General features: G+C 41.6%; 1 protein-coding gene across 3 annotated transcripts; it reads left to right on the top strand.

Annotated features, from left to right (window-relative positions):
- On the top strand, positions 1–27,558 carry LOC132830073 (uncharacterized). Of its 3 annotated transcripts, none has more exons than XM_060847543.1 (7): positions 1–202; positions 10,661–10,749; positions 13,767–13,937; positions 15,973–16,036; positions 19,394–19,469; positions 24,406–24,856; positions 27,491–27,558. In XM_060847543.1, the coding sequence occupies exons 3-6, from the start codon at positions 13,807–13,809 to the stop codon at positions 24,828–24,830; spliced, it is 696 nt and encodes a 231-aa protein (XP_060703526.1). In that variant the 5' UTR covers positions 1–202; positions 10,661–10,749; positions 13,767–13,806; the 3' UTR covers positions 24,831–24,856; positions 27,491–27,558. The 3 variants fall into 3 exon arrangements, with proteins under 3 accessions (XP_060703526.1, XP_060703525.1, XP_060703527.1); XM_060847542.1 differs by having other exon boundaries at positions 24,406–24,861; positions 27,491–27,554; XM_060847544.1 differs by lacking the exon at positions 10,661–10,749 and having other exon boundaries at positions 24,406–24,861; positions 27,491–27,554.

Here is a 27,558-nt window from a genome sequence, read left to right as displayed (position 1 = left end):
CATGAATTATTATTAAATGAACTTCTCCTTGGTCTGAATTGATGACAAACGATGCATTAATGACAATAGATAAACGGTTCCTCCTAAATCTACAATAAATCATCCCTCTGATTCTGAGCTGTTGAGCAGCTGCTTGGCTGTGACTGGGAGTCTGCAGAGGAGAAGACTGTTGTGTTACAGAGAAGAGAGAGCAGCTATCAAGGTGAGTGCAAATTATTATTGTACATGGAGTGAAAGACAACTGAAGAGTCATTGTGTTAGTTCTTTGGCACTTCATAGACAGACCACTACAGACTCCTGGCAAACACTTGATCTCAGCAAATTCTTGGATTTTCAGCATCACTACCTGCTCAAAGTTTTGTATGAACTGGATCACTTCAATTTATAACTCTTAGTTTAACTCCTTTTCCAGATGCAAGTGTGAGTGAGTGGAGGGTATGAGTCAGCAGAGTGTACAAGTGTGCAGTGTTTGGGTGAGAAGATTTAAAAGGTTAAATTGTCACTTTGGTCCTGTGTTCTGAAATTATTGATTCGTGTTCAGGTCCAAGTAACTCTCATTGAAAACCAAACACCCCAGATCATAGAATCCGTACAGTGCAAAAAGAGACCATTTGTCTCATGCGTCGTTTGCACCAACCCTCTGAAGAGCTTCTAACTGTATCCCTGTAACTCTAAATTTCCCATGGTCAATTCACCTAACCTGCCTATCTTTGGACTATAGGAGGAAATGGCAGCACCCAGCAGAAACCCAAATACACATGGGGAGAATGTGCAAACTCCACACAGACAGTCACTCAAGGCTAGAATTGAACCTGGGTCCCTGGTGTACTGAGTCACCATAGTGCTCTATTTTACCAAAGAACTGTGAAGGAATTTAACAGTTGGAATTATCTTGAGCTCTATCCTGTCCTCACCTAATTTCCATACAGCCTTACACAGAGGCTGATAGTATTTGACACAGGGATAAGAATGTTATACAGCACACATAGAGACAAGGTTACTTGACAGAAATGCCTGATTGAACTATGAATGTTCCACTGCAGTTTTGGAAGAATGGTACTGAAGAGGGCGACACCGTTAAATGTGCAGTACAAGGAGAATGCTGCACTTTTAAATATGCAGTACAAGGAGAGTGCTGCACCTTTAAATGTGCAGTACAGGGGGAGTGCTGCACCTGTAAATGTGCAGTACAAGGAGAGTGCTGCACCTGTAACAGTGCAGTACAAGGAGAGTGCTGCACCTGTAAATGTGCAGTACAAGGAGAGTGCTGCACGTGTAAATGTGCAGTACAAGGAGAGTGCTGCACCTTTAAATGTGCAGTACAAGGAGAGTGCTGCACCTTTAAATGTGCAGTACAAGGAGAGTGCTGCACCTGTAAATGTGCAGTACAAGGAGAGTGCTGCACCTGTAACAGTGCAGTACAAGGAGAGTGCTGCACCTTTAAATGTGCAGTACAAGGAGAGTGCTGCACCTTTAAATGTGCAGTACAAGGAGAGTGCTGCACCTTTAAATGTGCAGTACAAGGAGAGTGCTGCACCTTTAAATGTGCAGTACAAGGAGAGTGCTGCACCTTTAAATGTGCAGTACAAGGAGAGTGCTGCACCTGTAAATGTGCAGTACAAGGAGAGTGCTGCACCTTTAAATGTGCAGTACAAGGAGAGTGCTGCACCTTTAAATGTGCAGTACAAGGAGAGTGCTGCACCTTTAAATGTGCAGTACAAGGAGAGTGCTGCACCTGTAACAGTGCAGTACAAGGAGAGTGCTGCACCTGTAAATGTGCAGTACAAGGAGAGTGCTGCACCTTTAAATGTGCAGTACAAGGAGAGTGCTGCACCTTTAAATGTGCAGTACAAGGAGAGTGCTGCACCTTTAAATGTGCAGTACAAGGAGAGTGCTGCACCTTTAAATGTGCAGTACAAGGAGAGTGCTGCACCTGTAAATGTGCAGTACAAGGAGAGTGCTGCACCTTTAAATGTGCAGTACAAGGAGAGTGCTGCACCTGTAACAGTGCAGTACAAGGAGAGTGCTGCACCTTTAAATGTGCAGTACAAGGAGAGTGCTGCACCTTTAAATGTGCAGTACAAGGAGAGTGCTGCACCTTTAAATGTGCAGTACAAGGAGAGTGCTGCACCTTTAAATGTGCAGTACAAGGAGAGTGCTGCACCTGTAACAGTGCAGTACAAGGAGAGTGCTGCACCTTTAAATGTGCAGTACAAGGAGAGTGCTGCACCTTTAAATGTGCAGTACAAGGAGAGTGCTGCACCTTTAAATGTGCAGTACAAGGAGAGTGCTGCACCTTTAAATGTGCAGTACAAGGAGAGTGCTGCACCTTTAAATGTGCAGTACAAGGAGAGTGCTGCACCTGTAAATGTGCAGTACAAGGAGAGTGCTGCACCTTTAAATGTGCAGTACAAGGAGAGTGCTGCACCTTTAAATGTGCAGTACAAGGAGAGTGCTGCACCTTTAAATGTGCAGTACAAGGAGAGTGCTGCACCTTTAAATGTGCAGTACAAGGAGAGTGCTGCACCTTTAAATGTGCAGTACAAGGAGAGTGCTGCACCTGTAAATGTGCAGTGTTCAAGGAGTGTTTCATTGTTTGTTAGGCGCTACTGAAGGAGCGCCGGACTGTCAAAGGGGCAGAACTGAAGGAGCGCCTGAGTGTCAGAGGGGCAGTACTGAGGGAGTGCTGCATTTTCAGAGAGGCAGTACTGAGGGAGCATTGCATTGTCAGAGGGGCAGTACTGAAGGAGCGCTGGACCGTCAGAGGGGCAGTACTGAAGGAGTGCTGGACTGTCACAGGGCAAGTACTGGTGGAGTGCTGGACCATCAGATGGACAGTGTTGAGAGATTACTTAAGAACGACTACTTGGATTACTGATACTGAGGCAGTGCTGCACTGTGAAAAAGTTAGTACTGGAGTCTTACAGAACTTTTTCAGGGCATGTGCAATGGTATCTCTGCACTGTTGGAGAGGCAGTACCAAAGAAGTACTGCACTTCCAGAAGGCAGTCTGGAGGAAATACTGAACTGTCAGAGGAACAGCATCATGAAAATTTTGCAATGTTAGAGGGGCAGTACTGAAGGAGTGCTGTGCTATCAGAGTGTCAGTACTGAGAGAATACTGTGCTATCAGAGGGATGGTATTTAGGGAGTGCTGTGCTGTCAGAGGGAAAGTATTGAGGTGACGTTGACCTGTCAGAGGGAAAGTACTAAGGGAGTGCTGTCAAAGGGAAAGTGCTGAAGGAGTGCAGTACTGTTAGAGGTTCAGCACTGAGTTAGCGCTGCAATGTCAGAGGGGCGTACTGAGGGAGTGCTGTATAATCAGAGGGGCAGTACTGAGGTAGCGTTGCATTGTCAGAGTAACAGTATTGAGGGAGAACTGCATTGTCAGAGGGGCAGTACTGAGAGAGCACTGCATTGGCAGAGGGGCAGTACTGAGGGAGTGCTGTATAGTCAGAGGGACAGTCCTAAGTGAGCACTGTATAGTCAGAGGGGCAGTACTGAGGGAGTGCTGTATAATCAGAGGGGCAGTATTGAGGTAGCGCTGCATTGTCAGAGTGACAGTACTGAGGGAGCGATACATTGTCAGAGGGGCAGTACTGAGAGAGCACTGCATTGTCAGAGGGGCAGTACTGAGGGAGTGCTGTACAGTCAGAGGGGCAGTACTGAGGGAGTACCGTATAATCAGAGGGGCAGTATTGAGGGAGCGCTGCATTGTCAGAGTGACAGTACTGAGGGAGCGCTGCATTGTCAGAGGGGCAGTATTGAGGAAGCACTGCATTATCAGAGTGACAGTACTGAGGGAGCGCTGTATAGTCAAAGGGACAATACTAAGTGAGCGCTGTATAGTCAGAGGGGCAGTACTGAGGGAGTGCTGTATAGTCAGAGAGGCAGTACCAAGGGACCGCTGCATTGTCAGAGGGGCAGCACTGCATTGTCAGAGGGACAATACTGAGGAAGCATTGCATTGTCAGAGGGCAGTACTGAGAGAGATCTGCTTTGTCAGAGGGGCAATACTGAGGGAGCGCTGTATTGTCAGAGGGGCAGTACTGAGAGAGTGCTGCATTGTTAGAGGGACAGCACTGAGGGAATGTTGCATTGTCAGAGGTGCAATACTGTGGGAGCACTGCACTGTCAGAGGGGCAGTACAGTGGGAGCGCTGTACTGTCAGAGGGACAGTGTTGAGGGAGCGCGGTACTATCAGATGGGTAGTGATGAGAGAGCGCTCCATTGTCAGAAAGGAAGTACCGAGGTATCGCTGCATTGTCAAAGGGGCCGTACTGAAGGAGGGCTGCATTGTCAGAGAGAGGCAGTACTGAGGGTGTGCTGTATTGTTAGAGGAGCAGTACTGAGGGAGTCTGCACTGTCAGAGGGGCAGCACTGACGGTGTGCTTTGCTGTTTGAGGGGCAGTACTGAGGATGTGCTGTATTGTTAGAAGGGCAGAACTGAGGGAGTCTGCACTGTTAGAGGAGCAGTACTGTGGGTGTGCCTTATTGTTAGAGGGGCAGTATTGAGGGAATGCTGCCCTACTAGAGAGGCAGTGTTGATATCATTATTGAAAGGATCATGGATCCTTGTGGTAAGAGGATTCATTGGACAAGGCATTAAACTAAACCCATCTCTGACTGTACAAGTGAACATAGAATATATCAATCATTTATGTGAAAAAAGGAGCAGGAAAATTCTTGTGATGTCCTGGCAGGATTCATTCTTCAACCAACACCCCTGTTAGTTATTACATTCTTGTGGGAAAATTATCTACCGTATTTCCATAACAATTCAAATGGAAATTCCTTGATTGTGAAATGCTTTTGGACATCCTCTGGATGGAGTTACAGAAGTGCAAAACTTTTCTGTCTGAATTGTATAGTTCTGTGCTCTAAGCTTTTGTCCATCAAGCTGTGTAATAGAGCTGGTGTGTTTCAATGTCCTGAAATGTTAGCTGGTTGTGAGGCTTCTTAACATTTTGTGCCTGCCAGCTGTTGATGTTAGCCTATTTATGGAGAATATCCTTGAAAATGTTTGGTTCCAGTTGTTGGGCATTCTTCCAGGATGGTTTATCGTTGCATCAAAGCATTGTATCAAACCAATTATTGCATCAACTCCAAAGTGACCAGTGTGACAGTGTTCTATCTTAAAAATGTTTAATATTTTCTACTTTGAATCTTTTTATTGAAGATATTTCTCTGAGGCTTTAACAAGCATATGGTATATGACCACTCTTAGAATTACAGAACCCAGGAGGAAGACCATTAGCCCATTGAGCCCATTTTGACTCTTTGAAACTGCTAACCAATCAGTTCCACAAACTCCTGCTCTTCCCCTGAGGCCCTGTAAATCTGTTCACTTCAATTTTTTTTACTTTTTCCAGAACACAAATGCATGTATGTCACTGTAAGTATGTACATTTCTTCATAAGCATTCACCATTGTCCAGCAACAAAAGAGACATAATAGCCAGGAAAATCAAAAGACTGTTTCACAATCTCTGCATTTGCCATTATTTTAACAATGCGCACAAATAGTTTAAAGTTCACCTGCATGCAGCAGGTGAATAGGACTATTGAGATCTCATGAGCAACAATATTAGTCAGCTATCAATATTTTATTTCTTATCAACATATTAGTCTGACTCTTCTTTAGAATGGATGATTTTTTAATTGGGGTTGTTAAAAATTTAAAGAAAATAGAAATATTTACGGACAGCGATTGAAGACAGCTTTGTAATTGTTTTCACTGATATCCCTGGTGAGTGGATGAAACAGAAAAATATTAGGAACACAGAAACAGGGGTAGACCATTCAGCCCATCAAGCCCGGTCCTCCATTCAGTTTGATCATGTACCTCAACACCACTTTTCTGCCCTATCTCTATATCCTATCCCAGAAATCTATCTATTGCTGCCTTGAACATGCTTCAGGATTGAATTTCCATAGATTGTTGGACTTCCAAAGACTAACCAGACTTTGAGAGAAAAAAAATCCTCCTCATCTCAGTATTTAATGGCCTACCTCTTATCCTGAGATTACGTCTCTGGTTCTACACTCAGCATTTGGAAGAAACACCTATCTACACCCACCTGCTCTGAAGCATAAGTCCCACACTCCTCTCCTTAAGACTTATTGCAGTGGGTAGCCTTATTTAATGTCAGTCAGTTTGGGATTGACATTTCTCTAGGGTGTGCAAGCAGTATACCATTCCCACCCATTCTAAAGTTCATCCCTTAGAATACTGTGTATTGTTAAATACCTGGAGTGGTTTATTTAAAAGAAGCCAATTGAAGTTCACTGTTGACATAGGATTTTTAAAAATCTTCCTGGATCTCACATGACTGATAGTAACTACTTGCTTTCCTAGAGAGGCCTGCTGGGGATATTTTCAACGGTTACCTGCTGGAAGAAAATGCTTGTTTCATCTAGTTGAATTGAAGGGAAGCCCACTAAAAAGACACTGAGTTGGAAAGACGCTTGCTAAGAACAAATTGCCCAACTTATCACTCTCATTTCTTAAAACAAAATCCAAGTTCAAAACGAAACCTTTTTGTTCTTTGAAAACGGTTCAAGAAGCATCTCCTTACCTCCTGAACAAGCTGTGCTTGCAAGGTATAAAGTAAATGGGAGTGGAGTTGAGGCTATATCAACAGTGATCTTATTCAATGGCAAAGCAGTGTCCAGGGACAACGTGACCTACTCCTCCTATTGCTTAACATATGGATCTCAGAGCATTATAGTGGCTTATTATTTTGGGAGCACAGTATTTGTTATGTCGGTAAACATGGCACATTTTACTCAGATTACACAGCCTGTGTATTGTGCGTCAGCCACTTTCTGAAAAAGAAGAAATTGACTTCAGGTAATTGACAAAAGAACAAGAGAAAGAAATGAGCAATTTTTTAATACAGAAAGTTGCTTTGCTTTGGAATGCACAGTCTGAAATGATGATGGAAGTACCAAGAACTTTCAAAACTATTGGACAAATATTGGAAGGTAAAGGAGAGCTTGGATACGGTGTAAGAGTGATAGAATAGGACTGACTGGATATCAAGGATGGCAACAATTATTGGTGTGTGTAGAGGGTTTAAACATCAAAAAATATTTTGTGTTGGAAGACACTTGCTGCTCCTGAGGACAATGGGGAATAACACAGAGCTCCAATAGCACAGGACATACAGGCAGAAGGTCACCATTTTGGACATGACTGAAGAACCTCAGAATTTCTTGGCAGATCTTTGCAGAAATGTGCAGCCTGCCAGAGCTCCTCTCCAGTTGACCAAGTGGTCATGCATTTCCAATGGTAATGGAAGTCACTTCCTTCCAGGGATTGACTCATGACATCTATAGGATCACATAGTCTGCTGTCCACAAGTACTTCACCCAGGTGACTGATATAGCGTTTGAGACTGGTTTGCCAGAGATGTGTGTTTATGTCCACTTTGCTATTATTGAAGTCAGGGAGAGTGAGTGGGTCCTTTGCAGGTCCCCATTTCAACTCATTCCCCCACTCCGCCAAGGACACACCAGTCCTGGGCCTCCTCCACCGCCAAATCCTAGCCACTCGACACCTGGAGAAAGAATGCCTCATCTTCCATCTTGGGACCCTCCAGCCACACAACATCAATGTCCACTTCACCAGTTTCTTCATCTCCCCTCCCCTCACCCATTCCCAGATCCAACCCTACAACTTGGTCCCACCCTCTTGAACGGTCCCACCTGTTCATCTTCTTTCCCCCCAATCCACTCAACCCTCCAATCCGACCTATCACCATCAACCTCTCATCCGCATCTACCTATCGCCTACCCACCTCCCTTCCCCCCCCCCCAGCCCCACCATCCCCCTCTTATTTATCTCTCAGCACCCTTCCATCCCCCACATTCCCGATGTGCATGAAACATCGACTCTCCTGCCCCTCAGATCGCTGTGCTCTTCCAGCACCACACTTTTTGACCATTATTGAAGTCTGTTAGAATGAGAGTGCCTTCAGAGTTGATGTAATGGCTGGACTTTCAGAAGTATAAGATTTCATGGACTGCACACATGTGACAATCAATAGATCCTCAGGTTAAGCGCAGTAGTCAAGACTAGATTTTGCTGGGTAAGAAGATCAATTGTTTTGGAAGAAAGGCAGGTTAATGGAGTAATCTAATTGTCCTCCTAAATGGAATGGCCATGGGTTTGGAAGATGCTATCTAAGATGAATTTCTGTGTGTATCTTGTCGGTCATACACATTGCTGCTGTTGACTGTTGGTGAATGCTTGTAAATGTGATGCCAGTCAAGTGGGCTGATTTGTCCTGGATGTGGTCAAATGTCTTCAGTGTTGTTGGAACTGCACTTATCCAGTATTCCATCACATTCCTGACTTCTGCATTTGTTTAATGCTTCATGAGTTATTCAATACAGACCATTAATCCTTTGCATTGGGACGGCACAGTGGCTCAGTAGTTAGCACTGCTGCCTCACAACTCCAAGGTTCAATTCCAGCCTTGGGCGAATGTCTGTGTGGAGTTTGCAAATTCTCCCTGTGTCTGCGTGGGTTTCCTCCGGTTTCCTCTCACAGTCCAAAGATGTGCAGGTCAGGTGAATTGGCCATGCTAAATTGCCCATAGTGTTAGGCGCATTAGTCAGAGAGAATTGGATCTGGGTGGGTTACTCTTCAGAGGGTTGGTGTGGACTGGTTGGGCCGAAGGGCCTGTTTCCACATTGTAGGGAATCTAATCTAATCTAAAGAAATCTACACCAATAGTGCTGTTAGGTAGAGATCTCCAATATTCTGACCCAGCAATGATAAAGGAACAGCAGCACATTTCCAAATTTGTACGTGACCTAGAGGGAACTTTCAAGGCGCTGTACCATTGCATGTGTAGTCTTTGTCTTCCTGGATGTTAGAGGTATTGTTGACACAGCAGTGGATCTTAAACATGGTATACAATGCTGGCATTGTGGTTGGCAGTGGAGGGATTGAAGGTTTAAGGTGATGTTTGGGGTGCTGATCAAGTGGGCTGCTTTGTCCAAGCTGAGGGTAAACAGAACATTTCAAACTGAGATCAGTAGGTTTTTGTTTAGCCAGGCGGGAGTGAATAAGGAAAGATTTACCAAACAAGTGTTTTGAAGATTGTGATCCCTTTTCTTTAAAGGAATATACGCAGGCATGTGAAGTCCAAGGCACAGGGAGTAGCATTACTGCCTCTGAGCTAGCAGCGATGGTTCAAGTCCCATTGCAGGACATAATAGTCAAAGAAGATTCATTCATATGTGTCCATAATGCCTTGAGTGTAACCCTACATATCTTTCCAGCACACACTAATTGGAGACAGCAGGAACAGAAGACACTCTTGGTCAGCCATAAAAATAAAGTTAAAGTGTCTACCATAATTATCCATTTCACTCCAGACTATTACATACACGTAGAAAGTACATATTGTCACAGTCACCTGGACTCTGAATACTACATGGGTATGCTGATAGGCTGCTTTGATCACACCCAACCCATTTTTACCCTCTAATGGTTCTCATTGACAGCTTTTCATTCTCCCTGGGTCACTTATTCATTCCTTTGCTCAACTGCTGTTCTCTGTGTCTGGTCTCAATCTCCACCTATTATTTACTACCCGACCCCACCTCACCCCTATGTCTTCAGCATAAATACCACCTTTTCGTAGCTACAATCACTGAAGAAGAGTCACTGGATCCAAAACATTAACTCTGCTTTCTCTCCACAGATGGTGCCAGACCTGCTGAGTTTTTCCAGCAATTTCTGTATTTGTTATAGGTCTGCAATTGTTTGAGTCTGTCTGCTCATTGAATTGATTGTGCCTTTTTGATTAATTTAGCACACTTGTTCCCATCTCAGTTTGGAGTAACATTTTCTCCTGCCCAGAATAAACAATTAACAGAGACTTGGGAGGGAGAGAAAAGAAAGAGTTGTCGTGCTGGAAAAGTAAAATGAGGGATGGACTAATTTTTTGTGTGGGTTTTATGTGTCTTTGGTTCTGATACAGAAGAGTGGGATCAATGGTCATTTCAAAGTTGCTAGGACTCTAATTACAGTTCTAGTTTCTCTGATGCAATAAGTGTAATTATCCCTTAAACTAATAAAGTCAAATTGATATGACTGTTTAATCATTTTACTAGGATCATTATTTGAACTTTGCTTATTTACAAAATCTCCTTAGAAACCAAGTATCCATGTCTTTAGAGGAGTGAGGAAAGGAACTAAATTACCTCGGTTTGTGATTTTTTTTGTATGTGTTATGTTTGAGAAATTGCCAAAGCTCTCTAGAACATAGGACCACCTACTTTAGAAAGAGAAGAATCTGGGCAAACACAATATATTTCCATAAGACATTTGTTGAAGATTGTTGTGCTTATCTGTGTGTTTCAGGAGAGACACAGTAGACTGCAATGATCCACAATATATGTATGTTTGGGGACCTGAAAGTGAGTCTGGCCATGCTTCTCATTACCTTGATATTGGTTTTGCCTCAGGTTCTGAAGCAGTGTATTGATAGTTCTATATTTACAAGGATTCCTCTTATTTATGCAGAGTGGGTGTGGGGAGTGGCTGAAAGTGCAGGATTACTGGAGGTTTACAATTCTTGGGCCATTTTAATTGCTTCTTATTCCAAAATCGGCACTTAATTACATTTACTGTTTTTTTGCAGCTGATTTAGCTGGGACTTAATTGAAAAAGGCAGTATCATGATGGAAGCAGTACTTGAAATGTCACTGGGCTAGTAAACCAGAACTCCAGGTAATGCTCTGGGACATGGGTTCGAATCCCATCATGGCAGATGTTGAAATTTGAATTTTAAAAAATCTGGCATTAAAAGCTAGTATAATGATGGCTATGTAATCATTGCTGTAAAAACCCACCTGGTCCACTAATGTCTCAACTGGCTTGGTCTACATGTGACTCTAGTTGAACAGCAAAGCAGTTGACTCTTAATGTCCTGTGCAATGAATTGAAATAAGTCACCCACAAATGACAATGGCCAACCCAGCTGTATTGACCCTATAAAGTCCTCCTTATCAACATAGAACATAGAACAGTACAGCACAGCACAGAACAGGCTCTTCAGCCCACGATGTTGTACCAACCATTGATCCTCATGTAAGGTAAACCTAATGTATGAACCCTCAAATTTCTGTGACCATATGCATGTCCAGCAGTCTCTTAAATATCCCCAATGACCTCGCTTCCACAACTGCTGCTGGCAACGCATTCCATGCTCCCACAACTCTCTGCATAAAGAACCCGCCTCTGACATCCCGTCTATACTTTCCACCAAACAGCTTAAGACTATGACCCCTCGTATTAACAATTTCTGCCCTGGGAAAAAGTCTTTGGCTATGCCTCTCATTATCTTGTACACCTCAATTTGGTCCCCTCTCTTCCTTCTTTTTTCCAACGAAAAAGTCCGATCTGGGCGCTGATGCCAAAATTGGGAGCACTCTCCCACAGATTATTTAAGCAACTCTCTGACATAGCCATATTCTTCGGAATCATACTTAGAGCGAATGTCCCAATGCCATCATCACCATTCATATGTCCTACCTCGTAGTAGAAAATACTGACCAGAGGTGGTGATACTGCTATATGGCCAGAAAAGAATTTAGCTGGGAGACCCCAAAGTTGACTCCAGATCCCATGAAGTTTCATGGAATCAGGTCAAGTACAGGAAAAGAAATATCCTTATGATTACCAGCTATCAGCTGCCTTTGGTTGATGAATCAGTACTCATCTATTTTGAATTTTGAGATCATACCTTGGCACAGGTACATCTTGGTAGCAGCTTGCTGACTGAGCTAGTAATTATAGACCAGTGAGCCTTACTTCGGTTATGAGTAAAGTGTTATAAGATTTAGGATTTATAATTATCTAGAGAAGAATAAATTGATTAGGGATAGTCAACATTGTTTTGTGAAGGGTACATCATGTCTCACAAACCTTATTGATTTCTTTGAGATGGTGACCAAACAGGTGGATGAAGATAATGCAGTTGATGTGGTATGTATGGATTTCAGTAAGTCATTTGATAAGGTTCTCCACAGTAGGCTATTGCACAACATATGGAGGGTGATTTAATGGTTTGGAACAGACATTGACTAGCTGAAAGAAGACCGAGGGTAGGGATGTTGATGGGAAATGTTCATCATGGTGTTCAGTTACTAGTGGTGTACCGCAAGGATCTGTTTTGGGTCCATTGCTGTTTGTCACTTTTATAAATGACCTAGATGAGGGTGTAGAAGGATGGGTTAGTAAATTTGCAGATGACACTAAGGTTAGTGGAGTTGAGGATATTGCTGAAGGATGTTTCAGGTTACAGAGGGACATAGATAAGCTGCAGAGCTGGGCTGAGAGTTAGCAAATGGAGTTTAATACAGAAATGTGCGAGGTGATTCACTTCAGGAGGAGCCACAGAAATAAAGAGTACTGGGCTAATGGTAAAATTCTTGGTAGTGTGGATGAGTAGAGAGACCTGGGTGTCCATGTACATAATCCGTGAAAGTTGCCACCCAGGTTGATAACGTTGTGAAAAAAGCACATGGTATGTTTGCTTTTATTAGTAGAGGGATTGAGTTTTGGAGCCACAAGGTCATGCTGCAGTTGTAGAAAACTCTGGTATGGCCACATTTGGAGTGTTGTGTACCGTTCTGGTCACCTCATTATAGGAAGGATGTGGATGCTTTGGAAATGGCTCAGAGGAGATTTATTAGGATGTTGCCTTGTATGGAGGGAAGGTCTTATGAGGAAAGGCTGAGAGACTTGAGGCTGCTTTCATTAGAGAGAAGAAGGTTGAGAAGTGACTTAACTGAGACATACAAGATAATTAGAGGGTTAGATACGGTGAACAGTGAGAGCCTTTTTCCTCAGATGGTGATGACTCGCATGCGGGGACATTGCTTTAAATTGAGAGGTGATAGATATAGGACAGATATTAGAAGTAGTTTCTTTACTCAGGGAGTAGTAGGGGTGTGGAACGCATTGCCTGCAACAGTAGGAAACTTGCCAACTTTAACGGCATTTGAATGGTCATTGGATAAACATATGGATGAAATTAGAATAGTATAGGTTAGATGGGCTTCAGATCGGTGCAACATCAATGGCCAAAGGGCCTGTACTGCACTGTAATATTCGATGTTCTGTGTTCTATGTTCTAGAGCTAACATTTCAATCTCTTGAATCTTGGTGAGCTGTACTCATCCAGGTAAGTGAAGACTATCCAATTACACTCCTGACTTGGACCAGGTAGTGACTAGGTTTTGAGGAGTCAATTGCCACAAAAAACTCAACTTTTGATATGGAGCTAATGTACTTTTTTAGATTATATTAGATTACTTACAGTGTGGAAACAGGCCCTTCGGCCCAACAAGTCCACACCGACCCGCCGAAGCGCAACCCACCCATACCCCTATATTTACCCCTTGCCTAACACTGCGGACAATTCAGCATGGCCAATTCACCTGACCCACACATCTTTGTGACTGTGGGAGGAAACCGGAGCACCCGGAGGAAACCCACGCAGACACGGGGAGAACGTGCAAACTCCACACAGTCAGTCGCCTGAGGCGGGAATTGAAGCCGGGTCTCTGGCGCTGTGAGGCAGCAGTGCTAACCACTGTGCCACTGTGCCGCCCAGTTTTGAGACAAGTGGATAGGCAATTTCGATCAGTGGACATCCTTGAGAATTTGGGGGATTTGGAGCTGATAACGTATTTGGTTACTTGGAATGTTAACGTTTGGGTTGGTGCTTTGGTTTCTCTCAGGGTCTCACATGATCGGACGACACTGCTGCTCGGATTCTTCATGGCTTCAGGCCCTCAAAATCTGCAAGTTGACTCTGGGGCATTGCACTTTCCTCAATTGGTCTTGGTCACATCCATTGCTATTCTTCTGTTACTCATCATGCTTGTGATCCCCTGCGCTTTCTGTAGGAGGTAGGATCATGGAATATTTTTGGGCGATAGTCCACATAATTAAATTTTATCTGTTTTGACTGAGGTAATGTCACATTTTTGAAAGTGAAGGGAAAGATTGGGTATTGTGATGTTACTTATTGAAGTAGCCCTCAATAATATATATCTCAAAGGTAGAAGTAGATTTAAGCAAATTATGGAATCCTAAATTTACCAAGCTCATCTTTTAGACTCACTTTTGTAAAGATGAACATTCACATGTAAAAGAAATGAGGAAAAAAGACCATTGTATATAATGCCTTTCAGGTGCTTCAGACATGTGTGTTTTATGGCCCATGAAGTACTTTTGCTGTGCAAATACTCTGACGTGGGAAGGGCATTGGCAATTAGTACACAGCCATCTCTTACTGACCAGATGATCTGATCTTTATAGATCGGTTTGTCTGGGGACAAATATTGACCCAAAACATAAGGGAGAACTTCACTCCTCTTCTGCAAAATAGTGTCATGTGATCTTTTATGTCCACCTAGGAGGCAGTTTAGTCAACCTGCTGTCAAGTAATGATGCCCAGCCCCTTGGCCAGCATTGTTTGCGTGAGACCAGATGTCAACCAGTTCTCCCAGCATGTTTAGCTTAGATTACCTACAGTGTGGAAACAGGCCCTTCGGCCCAACAAGTCCACACTGATCCGCCAAAGCGCGACCCACCCAGACCCATTCCTCTATATTTACCCCTTCACTTAACACTACAGGCAATTTAGCATGGCCAATTCACCTAACCTGCACGAATTTGGGTTGTGGGGGGAAACCGGAGCATCCGGAGGAAACCCACAGAGACACGGGGAGAATGTGCAAACTCCACACAGAGGAGTTCAGAGGAATTCCCGCCTGAGGCAGGAATTGAACCAGGTCTCTGGCGCTGTGAGGCAGCAGTGCTAACCACTGTGCCACCATGCCGCCCACAATGTTCTCTAAGGACATGACACTCTCTATATATTTGGAAACTCAATTAAACCAAATTAAATTGTGGAAGCTTTTTAAAAGGTAAGTGTAACAAATATCAAATCAGAAATGAAATTTATAAAACTTAAAATTTAAACCTGAAGAGTGATTATCTGCTCTGACTCCTGCAGTGCCCGCTGACATTTTAGAAGAGCTCTCAATCCCCAAACAATAGTCATCACTGACATATTTTTATAAGTAATTGACTGTCAATATTAATATCTTAATATAGCCTCAGCATTACACTGGGGTGAGTGTAAAAATTTTGTGCCATTGGAAATTTTTGGACCTGAACTCAAACGCAGAACGTTCTGCCTCAGGGGCAAGGGTGCTCCTGTGTGTGTAGCATTTCCTACAGAGAGCAACTGTCCTCCCTCAATGGATATGAGATCATTAGGGTGATAGCAGAAAGGAAAGAAAATAGGCTGTAAATGGATATTTGAGTATTGAGAGGTGTGCAGAGACATTTCTTGTTTCCATTCATATTAACCCATAAGGCGGGTTTGTTGTCTGGCTGACTGTTTCTCATCATTCCCCAGTGCATCATACCATGAACACAGTTTCCAAAGCTGTTTGGGTATGCTCCCAGAGATTTTATTCTATGATCTCTGCCACCTTCAACCGTCCCATCCCCCCACACACACTGCCATTGCTTACTCCACACATCTATACTCATAATCTTCACACTTCATACAGCCAATTAGGAAACAAAGTACTGTCAGTTGGATGACACCCAATGTCAGATAGTTTTGCATTCCACCTCCAATATATATTGTAACTTGATAAATACAAATTAAGTCATAATGTCCCCATATTGTAATTCATTGTTTTCTCCCAACAATTTGCTTGCAAGCGTGTTCTGCAGATTAGGATAGGTTTAGGGAGGCTCCTGAACTTGGGTCTTGATGCAAAAAAATCAGTTGCGCTTGTAGATCTTGACAGAACTTGATTACTTTAACAGTGAGTTAAGTCACGGACAATGTAATGGGCTGCTGAAATTGCAGGATAATGGTTGCTTTATATTAACAGTCTAACATTCTTCTTTGTTCACTAGAGTTTATTGGAGAATAAGAAAAGGACCTAACAGTCTCGCAGGGCAACAAAAGGTGGTGTTTATGGTGAGTAAGGCACACTTTGTGAATACATGCCTTGTGCAATTCCAGTCACCTTTTGATTCAGCTTTTGTAGAGCATTTTTCACAAACTTGGCTGGGCCCAAATTCCTCTATATTCAACAAAGTAGCTTCCAGGGGTCAACAGTAAACCCAGCAGCCAATTTGTACATAGCAAGGTCCCACAACAAAAAGGAAGTAATAGAGTCATAGAATCATACAGCACAGAAAACAGATCCTTTGGGTCAACATGTCCACAAAGACCAGACATCCCTATCTGACCTTGACCTATCTGTCAGAATTTGGCTCATATCCCTCTAAACCCTTCCTATTCATATACCCATTCAGATGTCTTTTAAATATTGTAATTGTACCAGCCTCCACCACTTCCACTAGCAGCTCATTCCATTCACGCACCACTCGCTGCATGAAAAAGTTACTCCTCAGGTCCTTTTTAAGTACATTCTCTCTCACCTTATGCCTATGCCCTCTTGTTTTGGATTTCTCCACCATAGAAAAAACACCATTGCTATTCACCCTATCCATGCCCCTCATGGTTTTATAAACCTTTATGAAGTCACCCCTCAGACCAGATCACTTGCAGTTGAGAGATAAGTATTGGCTGGGAGACCAAGGAAAGCTCTGTACTCACTTTTGGCTAGTGGTGTATAGTGGATTTAATCTTTCAAACTCACTCAAGATAAGCCTGGCCACACTTTGTCCAATAGTGCAGCACTCCCTCATGTTTAAGTGTCTATCGTCATCGGACAGGACTTTTGTTACTGAGGTAGATAGGACAGGTCAAATAATTTCCCAACATGGCAGTCTCACTTCAGTTTCGAGAAAGTTTCGCATCAGGGAGTGCAGGCCCAACTTTGATCCTAAATGGCCATTTTGTGTCAGTTGTTTTCGAAATGTTAGACCCTCTAGCCCTCACTTTTCACAGCCACTCTTCATTCATCTCCCACAGCCCCTCCATGACAACTTGTACTTTCTATCCACCTCCATGCCACATCACCCAATATCCACCATGGGCAGATTTCAGGAGGCATGTGGAGAAAAATTGTTTAATGTAGCTTTCATTCATACACAATGGATAATGAAAACAAATTCCTATTCATGAAACTCATTAAAAGCTTTTACACTTTCAGTGGTCAATTACTTCAAAAATACAAACTTTTGTATAGACAACATCAGACATATCCTTTAATAGCCTCTTTAAACTTTGAATCAAACTGTGATCTCAAAATACTCATTCAAATAATTGTAGCTTTTGCAACTGAGACAGACATTTATAGTAGTATAACTATAGCTGCTGTGAAGTGTCAACTCAATTCTGTTGAGGGGGTTCTTGTGAGCAGTGATTTATCCCTTTATCTGGTCAAGAATGTCCAAGTTAAATTCTGACCTTTGGATCAGGTGAAAATTATGGTTGATTTTAAAAAAGAAAAGATAATCTACTGAAGGAGCATGACCAGTTTTTTAAAGCAATACCAGATGGTTCAGCAGAGGCTTTTTCTTAAAACTCACATGGACTACTTCAGCGTGTTTCAAGAGTGGGGGATTTTAAAATCTTAAGGTACTGAGACTTAAACATACATTATCTGCTCTCCAAGAATGCTTACATCTACCCCATTGATTTGTGACTTTTGTACTGTGCTCAGGGCAATCAAAATGGGGTCTGTTTGAACTCAACACTAAAATTGCACCCTTTTCCCTTCCCCTGCTAGCAAATAGTGGCTCTGTCAGAAATGGAGACATCTGCATAGTCTTCCCAATTCCATGAAAATTTCTTCAATAGAGAAGAGCTGAAGGCGGCCATTTAGCTCATTATGTTGACAGTAACTGTCTTTGGATATTCCTGAAAGTCCCATTGCCTTGATCTATCCCTGTGGCAGTACAAGGTTATTCCCTTCAAGTGTTCATCCAATTTCCTTTTTTAAATTATTGATTGTCCCTGTTTCCACTATCACTATAAGCAGTGAGTTCCAGGATATTACCGTATGCTGAGTAAAGCAGTTCTTCCTCACGCCTGCATACCTTTAATTCAAGGCTTCCCAAGTTGGGGACCCCAATGTGATTGCAAACTAAAATTTTGGGATCAAAAGCTTGGAGGCAGCAATGTTCACCATAGAGGTCCCCTCACTCTGGATACCCATCTTCCCCCATCCCCTCACAAGCTCTCCCACTTCATTTTCATACCACCCATTCTCTCAGTTCCACAGTTCCATCTCAAACCCCTTTGGGGTCATGACAATTTTCAGACCTTGAAGTTGGGTCACAGTGTGAAACCAATTGAGAAGCATTGTTATAATCAGTCCCTAGCCCTTGATTCATCAACAACTTGAAACGTTTTGTTTTCTATCCAGCTTACCTAAACCTGACAGAAACATCTACAGCTCTATCAAATTTATCAATTTCCTTAACTTCAAGGAAAGCCTCAGCTTCTCCAATCTAACCTTGTCATTAATACCTTTATCTCAGGAACTATTCTTGTAATTTCCTCTGCATCTTTCAAGCACCCTTGCATTCCCTTCGGTGTGGTATCAGAACTACACACAATACTCTTGTTACAGCCTAACTAGAGCATTACATAGAGTATATGCTTTGCAAATTATTCTGTCAGTGTGTGTTGCCACATTTTTAAAACCTATGCATTTGAACGATCAAACGTCTCTGCTCCTACACACCATGTAGAATTGTGCTAAGTCCATATTCCCTCACACTATTCCTACAGCCAAAATACATCAACTTTGTATTATGGTCTACCCATCATATTTGTCAGCTCATCTATGTTTTGTTGTAATTAATTGGAATCATCCTCACTGTCTGTTACATGTACAAGCATCATATTCTCAGCAGATTTTGAAATTTCAGTCTGCATTCTGATATCGATGCTGGGTGGAGATGGACTGTCCCAGCAACTGGTGATGGGGAGTGGAATTAGTGAAGGGACTTAGGAATCATTATTGGAGTAGGAGTATTGAGTGTCCCAGAGACTGGTGTTGGTGAAAGAGTGGGATTTGACTTCTCAAGCTTCTAACTCAGTGATTCTTAAGAGGAATGTACTTAATATATGAAGTGAACTCTATAGGCCTATTGCAATGATGTAAACTGTTAGTTATTTGCCTTTTTTGAATTGAGAACAACAGGTACTGGTCATAGGCTCAAAACATAAAAATGCTTTAAAGATATTGTGAGTGAAGTAATGATTAGAGCTTTTAGCAATCACTGCATTGGTGGAGAAATCAGCAATTCTGCTCTGACAGCAAATAATGTGTTAGATGAACATTGGTGTTGATCATTGACAGACAAAACCCAATCTAACACACACATCCTGTGTATCACTCTATTTATTCTGCAGAAGAATCATAATGTTCCGGTTCAAACCAAAGATGATCCAAAAGTTACAAAGGCAAATAGAATGACACCATCAACTGGTATGTAATGGCAATAGTGTTTTAAACAGGTGAAGTCTTTTATTGATTGTAGCTAAAGAGGGCCTTGTAATGGTCATGTGGCCAAGAAGTCTAAGGTGATGGATTCAGGTTCTAGTCTCTATGGAAGCCATGAGTTGAAAATGTGTTGCTGGTCAAAGCACAGCAGGCCAGGCAGCATCTCAGGAATAGGGAATTCCCAAATACCACTGCTGTCAATTACAGGTTAGTATCCAAACATTTCCATTTCTCATTCAGATCCAATTTGTGACCCTCTTACAGTGCAGTGGTAGTGTGTCTTTATCCTGGACTGCAAGAGGTGTGTAATAACATCTCTGATAATAAAAATAGAGTGACTTGCATTTTGAATGATGATTCTGGAGTGCAGTAGACTGAAAAGGGAGACCAATGGTGCATTTTAGATATTCTTTTTAATCTTAGTTTAACATCCGATTAGGAAAACTGCTTTTGTATAAGCTTTAGGTATTGTGCCCTCTGCTGGCAGGCTTAATGTTTAAAAATTCATTAATAGAGTGTGGGCATTGCTGGGGTTGGGGTGGGGTGCAGCATTTGTTGTCCATCCTATATGTCCTCAAAAAGGTGGCGGTGAGCTGCGTTCTTGAACTGCTGTAGGTACCCATTCAATGCTGTTAGGGAGGAATTTCCAGGATTTTAACACAGTAAATACTGATGGAATAATGAAATGCTTTGAAATCAGGATAGTGAGTGATTTGAGGGGGAAGTTGTAAGAGGTAGAGTTCCTATGTATCTGTTGCCCTTGTTAAAGTGGTTGTGGATTTGGAAACTGCTGTCTAAGGAGCCTTCATGAATTTCTGCAGTGCTGTTTGTAGATGGCATACACCAGCTGCTACTGAGTGGTAGAGCAGTTGAAATGGTGCCAATCAAGCAAGTTGCTTTGTCATGGATGGTGTCAAGCTTCTTGAATGTTGTTGGACCTGCATTCACCCAGATAAATGGGGACTATTCCATCATACTCCTGAGTTATGCCTTATATATAGTGATCAAGCTTTCGGGAGTCAGGAGGTGAGTTACTCTCTGTAGGACCCTTAACCTCTGTGCTGCTCTTCTAACCACAGTCCTTACATGGCTATTCCAGTTCAGCATCTGGTTAATAATGTTGATAGTTAGGTTTCAGTGAGAGTAATACAAGTGAAGTCAAGGTGTGATGGTCAGATCCTCTGTTGTGAAATGGCTATTTCCTGGCATTTGTATGGCACGAATGTTACTTGCCACTTTGCCCAAAGCTGGATATGGTCCTAATATTGTTGTATTTGGATATGGATTACTTCAGTATCTGAGGAGTCATGAATGGTACTAAGCATTGTACAATCTTTGGCGAATGTCCCCACTTCTGACCTTAATGTTAGAGGGAAGTTCATTGATGAAGCAGCTGAAGATATTTGGGCCTAAGACATTACCCTGAGGAACTCCCGCAGAGATGTCCTGGAGCTGAAGTGACTGACCTTCAACAGCCACAACTACCTTTCTATGTGCCAGGTATGGCTCTAATCAAAAAAGAGAGTTTTCCCTCTGATTTCCAGTAACTCTAATTTTGCTTGGGCTCCTTGATGCCACACTTGGTCAAATGTGGCCTTGATATCAAGGACAGTCACACTTACCCTACCTCTGGATTTCAGTCTTTTTCTATATTTGAAAGAAGACTGGAATAATGTCATGAGGTGAGTGGCCCTTGCAGAACACCAACTGAGTATCAGTGACTATAGTTACTAAATGATGAAAGACAGAATGTACATTTATATAGCACCTTTCACAAGTGCAAGAGGTCCCAAATTACTTTCCATTTAATTAATTACTTTAAAAGAAAAACATTCTTTGTGTTGAAAGTGTAAAATGACAAACCTGGAAATACTGGAAACAATCAGCAGGCCTGGCAGCTTGTGTGGAGAGAGAAGCTGTCAACAATTCAGGTCAATGTCCTTTCAGCAGAACTGGAACATGTTCGAGATGTAACAGATACCATACAAGCCTGGAGGTGGAGAAAATGGAGAGGAGAGAGAGCACAAAGGGAAAATCTATTGTAGAAAAAGTTAAAAGCAATATTAGTGCAAAGCAAAGGTGGGGATGGTAGGGAAACAGAAGAGGAGTCTGGATGAGATGAAAATGATAGAAGCAGAATCGTTACAGGATAGAGAGATCAGAGTGGGAGTGGGACTTCTGAACTTACACAGTGCACAGAACTGAAGTATCAAGTGACCAGAAAACTATGGCTACAGATAGAACAGGTTTATGCTAGTCCCTATACCCTGCGTGAACCATTTGAATTACCTCTGCTGCCATTGTTCCTTGATCCCTCTTTCCTCTTGTATTTAAGGCCAGTCTCAATGCATACTGTAACTGTCCACTTCAATCACTGGATGTAGCAGGGCGTTCCACATTCTCACCAATCCAGGTGCCAAGAACTTCCTCCAAAATTATTTTTCATCTGTTGGTGACTATTGTTACAATCTCAGCTGATTTTTTTACTGAACATATCAGATGCCAGAATGAAATCTGTCCTGATTTATCATATTTTGTTCTATTTCTAATTAACAAGGTAATGTTTCCCTGAAACACAAGCACACAATGCTGCAGATTTAGTTTTAACAATAAAATAGAAATTGATTGTATAAAAGATATGAAGATATACTAATTACATTTAACACAAATTTTAAAATTTTGAAACACATGGTGAAATACAATCCTGTAACCATAACTCCCTTTGTAGTAGTCACAACAAAGAGGAATCCTTTTACTCTCAGCTTTATTGGGCTTGACTTAACTGATTCTCCAATTCCAGGTCTTGTGCATCTATAAGCTCTTCCTTGAGTACTTGTACAACTGAGGTTATATTTTCTCAGCTTTAAGTAATTCCTTCAGGGTTTTAACCAAACACTAGAACATCCAAATTTAATACCACATGTTTCTTCCAGTATGGGTGTTTCTCTTAATACTCTTTTGGATCCTTCCATCTGAAGCCTAATATACTGTACTGGTTAACTTATTCACCTGTAAAAATTCTCCCAATGTAACAAATTCCCATTGCCTCCAAGGACTATACCTCTCTCATATTTTTTTCAAGCCTTATCCATTCATCATTGAACAATTTGTAACTTTGATAACCTCCAATAGATCTCATCTTTTTGGTAATAAAGCTGTTCAATCTTTCCTCGTTGTTACAAATGTCCCACTGAAGGTAAAAGTTACATTGTAACATCTGGCGTTCAAGGCTTTGTCTCTGTGCCTTCTTATATTAAACTTGATTCTCAATAACAGGAATATGCTAGTCCACCCATTAAACCTGCTGTACTATTTGATTAGATCATGGTTGCACTGTACTTAATTCCATTTACCCATCTTGGTTTGTATCCTGTACCTAATAAAACTCCTAAATTTTAGTCTGCAAATTTTCAATTGACTTCCATATCCCCTGTATGCCATTGTATTCAATTTTTTTAAATGAAAGAGTTTCATATTTCCATTTTTTAAATTACAAATTTCCATACCCTATATTTGAAAAAAGTGCCTCCTGACATGGCCTGAAAGACTCTATCTAATTTAAGTCCTCCTGTTTTGTTTCTTACTATGTAATCTATCAAATACTTCACACACCTGAACTAACTTTGTTGGATTTCCATTTAATCTTTGATGCTCAAGCCCTTCACTTCGCATGTTAATCCATTTAGCACTTCCAAAAGATCTATTCTTTACAGCCTCCAAGGCAAACATATCTTTTCTGAGATGCAGTGGCCAAAAACACAGTTTCAGCTTGATTCAGGTCTTCTGCTATTGTAAGAAATTCTTGAGGATATTACGTCTTGATCCCAAATACTTTCCTGACATATTCTGAAATTAAAGGCATGATTTGGACATGCCGGTGTTGGACTGGGGTGTACAAATTTAACAATCACACAACGCCAGGTTATAGTCCAACAGGTTTAATTGGAAGCACTAGCTTTCAGAGCGCTGCTCCTTCATCAGGTGGTTGTGAAGTACACGATTGTAAGACACAGAACATATAGCAAATGTTTACAGTGCGATGTAACTGAAATTATACATTGAAAAATACCTTGATTGTTTAAGTCTCTCATTTGCTAGAATGACCGTATTAGTTTCACTTCTTTCATATGTAAATCGCAAAACCCTTTTTAAAAAGTTACATTCTTAAGTGAACTTTAACAATTGGTGTCAGCCCAAATAATGTATTGAAGGGGTTACCCCCCGTGTGCTGCTGTCTGTACCATACTATTTGGACTAATTCTAATCTTAAAAATGAATTGACAGAATCTTACATGGATTCATGTAGTTTTTGAGCAAAGTACAATGTAACTGTGCAAGTACAAATTCACCCCACAAACGTGTGTGTGTGTGTGTGTGTGTGTGTGTGTGTGTGTGTGTGTGTATAGTGCAATGATGGTTACCTGTAGTGTGACATGAACCCAAGGTCCCGGTTGAGGCCATCCCTCTGGTTACCGAACTTAGCTATCAGCCTCTTCTCATCCACATTTCGCTGCTGCCTGACCCAAAGTCCACCTTGGAGGATGGTCACCTGAAGGTCCGAGTCGAATGTCCCGGACTGCTAAAGAGTTCTCCAACTGGGAGGGAACACTCCTGTCTGTTGATTGTTGTGCGGTGCCCATTCATCTGATGCCGTAGCCTCTGCTTGGTTTCACCAATGTACCATGCCTCAGGGCATCCTTGCCTGCAGCGTATGAGATAGACAACATTGGCTGAGTCGGTACCTAAGATGGCTCGCTAATGTTCCTCAGATGGTTGTGAATGTGCTAACTCCAAAGATCAGAGAAATAATTCATACTATCAAAGGAACAACTAAGCTTGGTGACCATTTTCATAACTTGCATGTAACCATTACTGTTTATATAAATGACTAAGTACCAAATACTGACCTTTTTGCCCGCAGACCAGCAGACAGAAAAAGTGGACAGCGTAAATCTCCGACGTATCCCAAGTATTCCTTTGACTAGCATCATACAGATTGAGGAAAGCTCGGATGATAATCTGTATGAAGTTGTGAAAGACATCCAAGTGAATGAATGGGCATCAAAGCAGGAGAATCCTGAGCTACAGAACCTGGAGTACATGACACCATGTGAGACAGTGCCCTCGGCAGATTCAAAACAGATGGATGAGTGCAGCATCAAGAACAAGGAGGCAGTAGAAGGGTTGACATCAGCACCAATTTATGCAAAAATAATTAAACAACGGAATAAGACGAACCAATCACAAGTTCGAGAAAAGTTTGAAGTTCAAGATGAAGTGGAGATTGAAGAGCCCCCACCAATCCCAGACAAATATTTGGATGAAGAAGATTCAGTTCAGTGTTGAAGATATCAGATAACAAAACTGCACAGGTGAAGTAAGTTTATTCACTTATATTCACCATTAATAGAACAAGGGAGTAGATGCATGGAGACATCACTACCACATTCCCTGCCAAAGATGAAATTTATTGTCCTCTGTCAAAATCTCTGTAGAGGCCAATAATGATTACAACTTCCAGCTGCTAGTTGAAAAAATGACACAGGAAGTTTCCATGTTTTAAAACCTTTACTGTTACAAATGACTAAAAGTATGACTGACTAAAAGATATTTTCTATTTTGTAAAAAACATGTACTTTAAACAGTAAGTAACTTATACTTACCATGCAACACACTCCCTGCTGAGCTATAGTCAAGGTCCCTTCATCCCTGCTTCACTGAGTAATTTATTCAGATAACTGTGTCAAAACACTTTCCTCAGATATTAGAGACTTTCCTAAATCTAGCATATTCCTATTCCAAAGATTCTTATTTTCCTTGTCCATGCTAGAACAAATGTCCCAGAAAGGCCACAAGAAGCATCTCTCCCTTTCAGAGACTATCTTCTTCTCTGACCTGTCGATGGTAGCTCACGGATGCAAGCAACCTTTCATTGTTGACCACGTAGAGCTACTATCTGTCTGTTATACTCATTCATTTTAGCTTAAGTCACTGCATTTTGATATAATTCATTTTATGTTGGAAGGCCCATAACCTTCTCTATTCTTTTCCTACGTGAAACATATTAGCCTTTATCAAGGTTGAAATGCTGATTAGTTATCTTTTGGACAATGTCCGTGGGATAATTATTCATCTTGTCAGGATGATCATTGTCCCCTTGCACACTTCCATTTAAAACTCAGTTTTCATTTCTTCCATGAATAAAATCTCATTATTTTCAAAATCACTGCACACCTTATATGGTGATGTGGCGCCCAATTAATCTTTTGTTTACATTTGTAGAAGACTAGTTGCTATGGTAACATGCCTAAATGAAATCTCATGTTATACAGGAAATTTTAAGCATGGAACACTAAGAGGTCATAGTTTTAAATTTTTCCAATACTGCCCAATTAGCATAACATTTATGTAGCTGGTCCAGTTGTTTCTGTTCAATATATCTCTCAGGTGAAGAATTTGACAATTATGACACCATTGAATGTCATGGGGAGGTGGTCATTTTGCTGATGCTTCTTGTTTCAAAAGGGCAAAGGTGTGAATTTTCAGTGTCGTGTGATTATGTGCATGGAGACCAAGGAACTAGTAAAAATCATGTTGAGTCAGCTCCTTTATGAATTCCTATTACCAGGGATGTTTCCCAGAGCAAAGAGGAATACAAATTGATTGCTCATTGCAAGGCTGGGGGTAGCCAATTTAAATAATTCCTGCATCCTGAGGGGAGGGGTGGGGGAGAAAACATCATCATTTTGGAAACAATTAAGATCAATTGCATTTCTGTGGGTCTGGAATAACATGTTGTATAAACAAACTAAGGATGGCAGATTTCCTTCCCTAACCAGACATCAATGAAACTGATGAGTTTTTATAACTATGAATGATAATTGCCAAGTTCATCATTACTGATGTTATCTTCACAATTCACAGAATTTAATTTCTATGATCAGATAATTTCTGCTATGATAGGATTTGTATCTGTGTTCTCAGAGCATTTACCCTTGGATTACTTGTCTAGGGCTGGTGCCAACATCGCGCTGTCTCATTTCTGCGTATCATCCTGATGCTGACATTTCTAAAGTTGATCTCGCTATCAAAATTTTCCTGGACAACATGTGTTCCTTTCATGGGTTAACCTCTAAGCTAATCCTTTTTTTCAATATGTGATACGTTATATTTGTCAGTTTGTAATAAGTTGCTTGGAAACTGGCATATCTGGGAAATTATCAGCGGAGAAAAAATGATCAGTATAGAAAGACACATCACGAGTTGTGTTGCAGCAGAACTCCTGCCTAACTGTAAACATGTATCTTGCCATCTGTCAGCTGCCTGATGTTTGGTTGAGGAAAGGTTAAGATCTCAGGGAAATGTAAATAGTCTTCAGCAGCTTGGAACATAGAGGCACAATACATGATTGGGTGTTGAGTGGGTTTCTTGCATGAATGACCCTATGTGTCGCAGTGAAAATTTGCACTCATTGTGTAACAGTTTAAGCATTGCTTTGGCTGGAGTTGGCAATCGTTATATATTCAGGGTATTATAGGTGGGAACAGGAAGTGATTTGTTAGTACCATGTCCTCTTGGGTCGCCAACTATAATTGGATGTAATTCTTGGAAATTTCATCACATGACCTCCTGCCTTTAATGACCCCACACTTTCACTTCCTCCATTGGCTACCTAACAGTCAAACATTGTTTCCCATTTTGGGAAGCATTCTTTCTCATCTCTTAACATTTTTATAACTCATTGACTAAAGTGGTCAAAATTGAAGGTGTGGAGCATTTCTTTTAATGTCCCTGTGATTATTCTCAAGGATTGCTTGCAACAATGTGCAGGAACCTACTGATCAATTACTGGAGATCTCATCATAATCCTGGGAAGTTGGTGGCCCTAATCGTGATATATTCCTGTTAATAAAGCTGACGTTAGGTGGAGAAACCCTGTGATCGGTTGCTATCACATTCCTTCCAGGTACAACTTGTAAAACTGAATGCATTTTCTGTTCTTTCAGAGTCATAATCCTAACTGAAAAATGGATGAAGCTGCTTGAGAATCACTCCCAATTGTAAATACTGCACA

Source organism: Hemiscyllium ocellatum, chromosome 30 (assembly GCF_020745735.1).
Source record: "Hemiscyllium ocellatum isolate sHemOce1 chromosome 30, sHemOce1.pat.X.cur, whole genome shotgun sequence".
Lineage (NCBI taxonomy): Eukaryota > Metazoa > Chordata > Chondrichthyes > Orectolobiformes > Hemiscylliidae > Hemiscyllium > Hemiscyllium ocellatum.
This window is presented reverse-complemented; position numbering and strand designations above follow the sequence as displayed.

What these genes read in the sequence shown, in the direction of transcription:
- LOC132830073 (XM_060847543.1), top strand. Translation starts at nt 13,807, where the DNA reads ATGGCTTCAGGCCCTCAAAATCTGCAAGTTGACTCTGGGGCATTGCAC. An exon ending in AACAAAAGGTGGTGTTTATG is followed by an intron (nt 16,037 to 19,393) that starts GTGAGTAAGGCA and finishes TTTATTCTGCAG; the next exon opens with AAGAATCATAATGTTCCGGT. An exon ending in TAGAATGACACCATCAACTG is followed by an intron (nt 19,470 to 24,405) that starts GTATGTAATGGC and finishes TTTTGCCCGCAG; the next exon opens with ACCAGCAGACAGAAAAAGTG.